Source organism: Bombyx mandarina, chromosome 23 (genome assembly GCF_030267445.1).
Source record: "Bombyx mandarina strain Sakado chromosome 23, ASM3026744v2".
In the NCBI taxonomy this organism is placed as follows: domain Eukaryota; kingdom Metazoa; phylum Arthropoda; class Insecta; order Lepidoptera; family Bombycidae; genus Bombyx; species Bombyx mandarina.
In genome coordinates this window covers 15,098,482-15,107,297 of record NC_143229.1, presented here as the reverse complement: position 1 = coordinate 15,107,297, position 8,816 = coordinate 15,098,482, and the positions used below count along the sequence as shown (strand labels likewise).

At 35.7% G+C, this 8,816-nt stretch overlaps 1 protein-coding gene across 1 annotated transcript in view; it reads left to right on the top strand.

Annotated features, from left to right (window-relative positions):
* Positions 1–299: 299 nt before the first annotated feature.
* The window catches only part of Wee1 (Wee1 kinase), a 29,783-nt gene continuing 21,266 nt past the window's right edge, over positions 300–8,816 (top strand). The window contains 6 exon segments of the mRNA XM_089737664.1: positions 300–660; positions 5,784–5,893; positions 6,723–6,869; positions 7,824–7,909; positions 8,111–8,328; positions 8,430–8,576. Coding sequence (XP_089593790.1) covers positions 413–660; positions 5,784–5,893; positions 6,723–6,869; positions 7,824–7,909; positions 8,111–8,328; positions 8,430–8,576 — 956 coding nt within the window. The 5' untranslated portion in view covers positions 300–412.

Here is an 8,816-nt window from a genome sequence, read left to right as displayed (position 1 = left end):
TGAGCAAACACTACACTTACATAAATCATGATGGAACTTATGCAAGTTTTAAACAGTGTCACATTATTGCCAAGGGACAATTTAACGATTTATTTTTGGAAAAAGAAAGTAATCATTCGAAATTACAACCTGATCGCATTCGTTTCCTGAACGTATTTATCAACTAACCAATGAACAGGGGATGTGGAACATCGTTATTTAAAAAAAAAACAACACAGCCAATAAAATTTGAATGTTTCTCTCACCGGTCATCTGCTACGCTGTTATTGGTCGAACGCTCGAACAGGTGCTATGCGTCATCCGCCATAACGTTGATTGGGATAAGTGAAATCGTTTTGAAAGTATTATTAAGAAAACAGTGATTTGTTTAGTGTTTCATCTTTAATATTGTTTTTTATATGTGGAAACGGACATGACTGAGTGGTACAGAATGAAAACAGGACTAAACAACAAGCACAATTCGTCTGAATTGTCTGTCGAGACATCTTGTGACATGTCGGATCCTTTTAACATATTTTCTGATAATTTGAGCCCGATACCAGCGTCCATTGTGCCTAGGAAGCTAGATTTTAGTAATCTGGACGATGATGACGGCATCAGAGATGAATCCCAGGCGCCTGTATCTCACAGCCCACCTTATAAGAGAGTCAGAGCCTTGAGGTAAGTTAGAAATGCAATTGTGTTTGACAAACACATAAAAAACCCCACGATATTTCAATTCAAAGCCATAGAAACATTCTAGAACCTAATTGAGTTATTTAACGAGCACAAAAACTGTCTCAAATGACGTTTAGTTTTTTTAATAATAAATATGACAGAAAGACGCCCAGCAATGTTGTGAATAATTATTTGTGTCGTGTTTTGTTATTAAAAACAAAAAATTCAAATAACTTCAAAGTATTTTGAGAACTTTTATCATTGTTTTTTAGTTTCCCATACTTGAAAATTTGTCAATATTATGTTAAACTAAGTAATAAATGAAAGGCAACATGTTCTGTAGAATTCTCATTAAATTTTGATTATGAGTTAAAAAAAAAATGTTTTAAGCTATACACCAAACAAATATTATTTTTCATGTTTGTGTTTTGTAAATTACTAATATTCCCCTTGACTCGAGTATTCACTGTTCATTAACCTTGTAAGTAACTATTATAATAAATGTTACTATAGTTAAAGAAAGATAAACAGTTTAATTTATAATTTTGGTCCAAATAACAGTAAAAATTGTATTAATCTGGGGTTCAATCTGCCATCTTTGGGTGACATAATAGGTGATATAATAGCTTGATTTTTAAATTCCTAAAATTACATAAGATTAGATTGAATATACCCTGATTGAACAGTTTAATTTAGTAAAATTAAATTTTTATAATTGACTATGTGTCACCTGTAGCCTATCCATTAAGTACATGTATTTTCTACATGGATACCAAGTTTCAAGTCAATCGGATGCATGGTTCAGTAGTTATAACGGAACATCCGTAAAAACTCCTGTAGATTTAAATATTAGTATAGGTTATAAATATTATTTTCGTAAAAGAGGAGAAGAAATGTCACAGTACTGGCCACAATATTTGCCACTTTTTGAGAACAGTTCCCTTACATCTGGTGCAGTGAATGCAGGATCTCAATGAAATCAATATTTACTTTATCATCTAAGTGAATCTATATTAGCCATTCTATAAACCTGATCATTTTTAGAACATGGTATGCATATGCATATGTATATAATTCATGTTATTTCCTAACCTGATGAAACATGTTCTGACATGCTACGCTAAATATCTGTTGTGTGTAGAGTGACCAAATTATTTTGAGACAAACTCATATGTATACATATTCTTTGAAATAAGGGACAAATAGTATGTAAAAATATGATATGATTATGATAAATTAATAACAATAGATTTAATTTGAAATTAATAGTTTATTTATCTTAAACACAGTAGAAGTGTCTGGCAACTGATAAGAAATAAAACAGCAGAGTATAGGTATTGGAACTAAAAATAACAATTTTTGATATCTCTCTTAAAGTAGACTAAAATCAACTGCCAAGTGTAATCTAGGCTTTAGGGTTTGTCTGCCTATTGCCACTATGCTGTATTTTGGCAGTTCATAAATAATGAATATACCAAAAGGACAAGAATCATACTTTAGAAAATAATTAAGGTCCGATATGTTCATAAGAATATAGAGAGGATAAAAACTGATGGTAGCTAAAATTTATGAAAAGCCAATTTATAGGCTATTAGTGAATAAAACGTTGACAAAGCCTGCTTAAAAGGCTGGTGGTCGATTAAGTGTTAATATCAATAGTTGGTTCCAACTTCATTTTTGGGACTAGTCATATTATATTCACGAGCACAGACAAAATGATAATGTCAATCACATTTTGATGTTGAATCACGCATTTTATGGGCTTTTTTTTTATTTATTTTCTGAAAGCCTGAATTGTAATTTTTAACCAAGAATTGAACTTGTATTTTGTAGTACTGTAGTTGAATAAAATAACTATGAGCAATGATTAAATAAATATAATTTGATTAACGAACGCAATGACTTTATCATTTAACTTAAATAAATTTAGTAATAGATATAAAATAGACATGAGAGTAAATGATAGGTTTTCTCAACGACCACCCAATTTTTATAATTTTCTGTTTTGGAAGCTAAAATTTCAGTACTTTTCAAAACAGCATTAGTTATGATTTTATCTAAGGTATCAAAACAAATAAGGCCATGTAAGGGTGGCACTAAAATAGATCATAATAATATATTGAAATTATAAACAATTTTTATTTCTTTCTCCACATAGCCACTTGCTGTAGAGGTAACGTAATGTTCTGACAATCTTCAAGTGTTGATAGTGAAACCTCTATTGCTTGATTTGTACTAAAGATTTTTTTTTTGTTTTTCACGCACTTTTCTAAGCTTGTACTTTATTATAATATTATATCCATGTAACATAGTCTTTGAATGTTATTTTCCCCAACTTCAAGAAATATGATTATCTGGAAAATGTGTACACTATTAAGGATCAATGGCAATATTTGATTACTTTTGCTTAATATACTGCTCAGGAACAATAGGGACAAATAATTTTTTGGTTTGGTTTGTTGTTATACACTTTTAATTGCTTTAGGCGATTTCTTCAATACTTGGTCATTTGATTTTGTGATCACAAACACCTGTTGTTGAGTGGTTATTGAAGCTCATAGGCACTGGTGCCAATGCCGCTGTCATTGATTTTAGCAGAAAATCCTATAGATATTATCAAAGAGTGAGAGTAGGGACAATCTCTTGTATATCAATTACGTTCTTTGCCTTAATCAAAATAATTGAGATCAAATGAATTCGGATTCATAAAGAGCTAACTTGGTTCAACCCAAAAAAGTATTTTAATAAGCGTTTTAAACTTAAGTAACACTTGTTGACTGGTGATATCCAAGATGAAGGTGAAACTTATAGATTCAAATTCAAATTCAAAATCTTTTATTTCAACTTAGACGTCAGTATGACACACTTGTTGAATGTCAAAATACAAATAACAATGTTAACTTTACCACCGGTTCCAAAAAAAGCCACAGTCCTGAGAAGAACCGGCGAAACAAACTCAGCGGGCTTTTTTTTTTTTTGTTTTTTCTCAAATATTTTCTTTTTTTTAAATAAATAGAAATATTCACAATAAAAGAAAAAACAAGTCAAAAAAATACAATTAAAAAAAATTAATAATAATGAAAAATGAAAAGGCCAGGAGCTAGCGCCTCATTCCCACGTAGTGCCATCTAGTAAATAATCCTTAACTTTATAATATGCCTTGTTGCACAAACGTTCCTTAACAGTTTTCTTAAATCTATGAACAGGTAGTAGTTGAACGTTTAGTGGGATCTTGTTGAAAAGCTGTACACCCAGCCCCCTAAAAGAGTTGCTTATTTTCTTAATTCGAGGCGCCGGCAACGCAAGCCTATGTTTGTTCCTAGTGTTCACATTGTGCAAATCGCAGACTCTGGGGAATTCTGCAATGTTTTTACGCACGTACAATAAATTTTCAAAAATGTATTGGGACGCTAAAGTTAGAATTTTGATTTCCTTAAACTTGTCCCTCAAGGATTCCCTCGGGTGCATATTATAAATAGCACGAATAGCCCTCTTCTGCAGGATGAAAATCGTTTCGACATCGGCAGCATTGCCCCATAGCAAAATGCCATAGGACATAACACTATGAAAATAACTAAAATAAACCAGGCGTGCCGTATCTTCATTAGTATACATTCGTATTTTTTTTACCGCAAACGCTGCAGAACTAAGCCTACTCGCTAACTTGCATATGTGAGGACCCCACTGCAGCTTGGAATCAACTGTTATACCAAGAAAAACTGTCGAATCCACAAGCTCCAGTGTCTCTCCACTTACAGTAATATTAGTGTCTACTTGTCTAACATTAGGTGTGGTAAATTTTATACATTTTGTTTTTTTGTTATTTAATAACAGATTATTAACACTAAACCAATGTACCACGCGCGAGATAGCATCATTCACATCGTCATAATCTTCCAAATGTCGTTTAATTTTAAACAATAATGATGTATCATCAGCGAATAATACGACCTCGTGACGGGTTTCAATAAAATTAGGTAAATCATTGATATATACAAGAAATAAGAAGGGACCCAATATGGAACCCTGTATAGACTGTATCATTAGTGGTAAAACAGGAATGGTAGGGCATATTGTACGCTTTGAACCTCTAAACCGCCTGTTTCTGCCCCGAAATTATCATTCGTTTCAGTTTGAGGCTTGAGACACGTTTTTATAGACAAAAAATTCAATGAGGCGTCATCCTCGTGTCTCAAAGTCGGCGTTACAATTTCTTTCGTGATTTTCACGCTGTAACCACTTAAAAGTGAACTGTGCAATTCATAGAAGGTAATAAAGACAATATCCCCTTTTTAAATTGGCTAATACATAACTATAATCGAAATAACTTGGAACTTTTGTAAAAAAATAATTTTGCGCGAATCTTTTTAAAAATAAACGTTGATAATTACAGTTATTTACAATACAAAGAACATGTGGATGTAACAGCTGACATCTGCCTTGTAAAAAAACACTCCCACACGTATGAAAGCAATAATGAAAATAAGATCTTATCTAAAAATCTTAAAGCTTAATATTGTCTGAATTTAAGAGGTAGCTTAAAATTGAAATGTTTTGTAGATTTTAAGGCAAAGTATACTTTAAATGAGAAGAGTACGATTGAAAGTTAAATGCGCGTTGTTAATTTTTCTACCTGTGTTTTTCTCGATGCGAAGATGATGTCAGCTGATCCGAAACGGTTTTTATGTTTAAAAAATAAGAGCTATAAGGTCGTAGGTTTTGTGAATAGTCACGCATTTAGTTCTCCATGTCACCGTGAACCCGTGTGCACCATCGTTCTCCCATTTCTACCACGAAGCAGTATTATTCGTTATGAAAGGTCCCGCCAACCGTAATATTTTGTATAATAAATTTATAGTAAGAATGGATAGTTAATTATGGGTTTATTTAATAAAGACTTCGATACAGAGGCCATGTGCCGCTCTGCCGGACTCTAGAGAGCCAAGCTGACGTGATCTAACGTAGACCTTGTTCCTGCTGGTTACCAGGACGTATGTCTAAAACGATTGCCACGCAAGATATATCCTGTCCCAACTAAATAATATAAATATTTGTACAATTACCGCTCGGCTATTAGTAGTAATGAAAGTCGCAGGCGTTGAGCATATATGACGTCATTGTTCCAGGTTGTTCGACAGTCCTCACACTCCAAAGACGCTCTTAGAGAAGTGTTCGACACCGACTCATCATCCGCCCAGGACGAGACTGTTCCCGCCCAAGATCAACGTGCAAACAGGTATGTGTATCTCCTGTGTATAGCCAACAGACGTCAACTGCCGGACATAGCTTAGTAATTAATTTAATTAAATATTGTTGTTGACACTCTGAAGAACCCCAGTGTCCGGTTTTGCTACAGTTTCTGTCAATGCACGAAAGATGGCGCAGAAGTAGTTGTATACAACACCATAGCTATAACGAAACCGAAGCGCGACCAGATTTCATCGATTTGAAATATTTATTGAATTGGAACCCACACGTGCAGGTCCCGCTCTTCTGCCTATTTTAGCCGCGAAACATTTGTGCGTCAACAAGGGTGCAAAGACCATTATACAATTGTATAATTCCCACGGTAACCACGGTACAAATAGTAAGCTATGTACTCCTCAACCTTACCATACGGAGCAATAACAGAAGTTCATGCTGAGAACTTAGATATATTAATACTCGCTCTCTCTACCTCTATAAAGTAGTGTTACGTGATACATACGCAAAGGATACTATAATTCGAAGATTTAATTCAAAGAAATTCGCACTACAAGCACACTATTAAGTTTGTGATGAGATTTACGTTGTGTTGTCTTCGGGCTTTGGTATCAGTGTCACTAAATGGGCCAAGCCTTACCAAGTGAGCCACGAATTATGATGTGAATGTCCGAAGAATATTTGCATTGGAGAACTGACAACCTTCCTCACTGCCAATATTGATTTATTCATGACAGAAGTAGGCAGGTGGTAGGTGGCATCTAACTGCAGACTCAAAGTATGTTACGATGCTCTAAGATACTCTTAGTCTTTAGTGCTCTCAAAAAAGGAAATATGAAAATGTTAAATGTGCCTTTTTCCAGGAATGCCATCAGGCTCGAGCCACCACCTCCATCCGCCGTCTGGTGACGACGACAGCGCGCTCGGCAGTCTACCCCCGGACGAACTGGACGAGTCCCGGCTGACCGTAAGGCGTCCTATTGCCAACATTAATCCTTTCACGCCCGATGGTGAGTTGTTTTCACTGAAAATACATATTTGCCAAAATAAACATCAACCATATCACAGTAGTTTTTAAATTCTTTATATGATCTCCATCAAACCATGCAAATATTTAATTATATCTTGTACACTAATTTAATGTGCAGGTAACCCTCCTATAAATATATTTTACGACACGATAGTGAGATTTTTCTTTAAAATTATTTAGAAAATTACATTAAATGCGGTTTTCGGTTATTTCGGTAATTTATATTTATATAAATAACATTTCGGTTATTCCCACTATGAGCACACAATATATTGTGAAATTTTACTGCTTATATTTTATGTATAATAGGTAAAGAAATACATAGTCTTTGTTTAGTTCTTTAGTTCTTTTTGTACTGGCTTCTAGTCTGATATAACATGGTTTTGGAACACACAGGTCTTTATAAGGAACATCCTTACTGTGTTAAAGGAGGGCTACCTGTATATTGAAGTTTATATGTTTGTACTAGGCTTAGCACAACCATCGTTTATAACGTGTATTAATACGTACGTAATACATAGGTTTTTTATATAAATGGTTTATCTGCCATGCATATACATACCACAGTGAGTATGCTGGTTTGTGATGAATCAACTCTTAAGTAATTGACCGGAGACATGAGCAACTTAAAGCAGGAATATTAATGATTTTTTTCTTCTTCTTTTTCTTCACCTTATCCCACTAGGTGGGGTCTGCACAACTATTTTTTTTCTTCCATTCTCTTCTATAAGCCGTCATCTCAACACTCACTCCTCTCTCTCTCATATCGTCATTCACACACTCCATCCGTGTCTTCTTCGATCCCTACGCTGAGGTCGCTCCGCTACCATTTCCATACATCTCTTAACCACACTGATTAGTGATTGTATAAAATAATAATTATATATGGTTTAATATCGTGTACTATAAGAAGCGCTATGTATGTTTTGTTCAGGTCAAGCGTTAAACAAAAAGAAACGTGCGTTATCCAAGACTCCGACCTGGGACGGCACGCCCGAGCAGCCGGCCAAAAGACTAAGGGTGAGTCGCACTCACATACCACATACCACTATCTCATAACTTAACTAGTACATTTCTGTTAATCAGACTATTGAGGTAAGTCATGAAGAATTGCTCAACAAGTCTATTGTACCAAAATGATGGCTGCTTCGTTACTATATCGATTGACAGTTATATCTAGGAATCGTCGAAATTTATAGGAAATGTTTTTCCTTGAAACAGGAATCGAATATATCCCGTTACAACGTGGAGTTCATAGAGCTGGGCGTCATCGGGCGCGGGCAGTTCGGGCGCGTTACCCGGTGCGTCAACAAGCTGGACGGCTGCGTCTACGCCCTCAAGCGCTCCCTACGCCCCGTCGCAGGCTCCGCCGCCGAGCGCGCCGCCCTCACCGAGGTGTACGCGCACGCCGCCCTGGGAAAACATCCGCACGTGGTCAGGTACGCACTCACGCATGCACGCCCGCATGCACTCACGCACGCACGCACACAGGCACGCACGCAATACTCATAGATAAAATATAATATTGCATTACATGCAGATACTACTCGGCCTGGGCGGAGGACGATCACATGATAATCCAGAACGAATATTGCGACGGAGGCTCCTTACAGCTGAAGATGGAGGACGGTCCGCTGCCGGAGAGCGAACTCCTCATACTACTCTCACACATAGCTGCAGGACTCGCGTAAGTGCACACGGCGCAGTCGCCTCGCTGGATTGATTAGTTGGCATGAGAACTGAACCACGGGCATACTGCCTTTAGAAGTCGGAGTCTTACTGCACTTGTTCTGTTGTGACTATGTATGACCTAATTCGTTACCTTAAAATCTTTATCTTCAACTAATTTGATATCATATTAAAACACAAAAATGAAAATAAAAACAACATTTTTCATTTGAAATTCAAAGAACAACATGTTATCAGT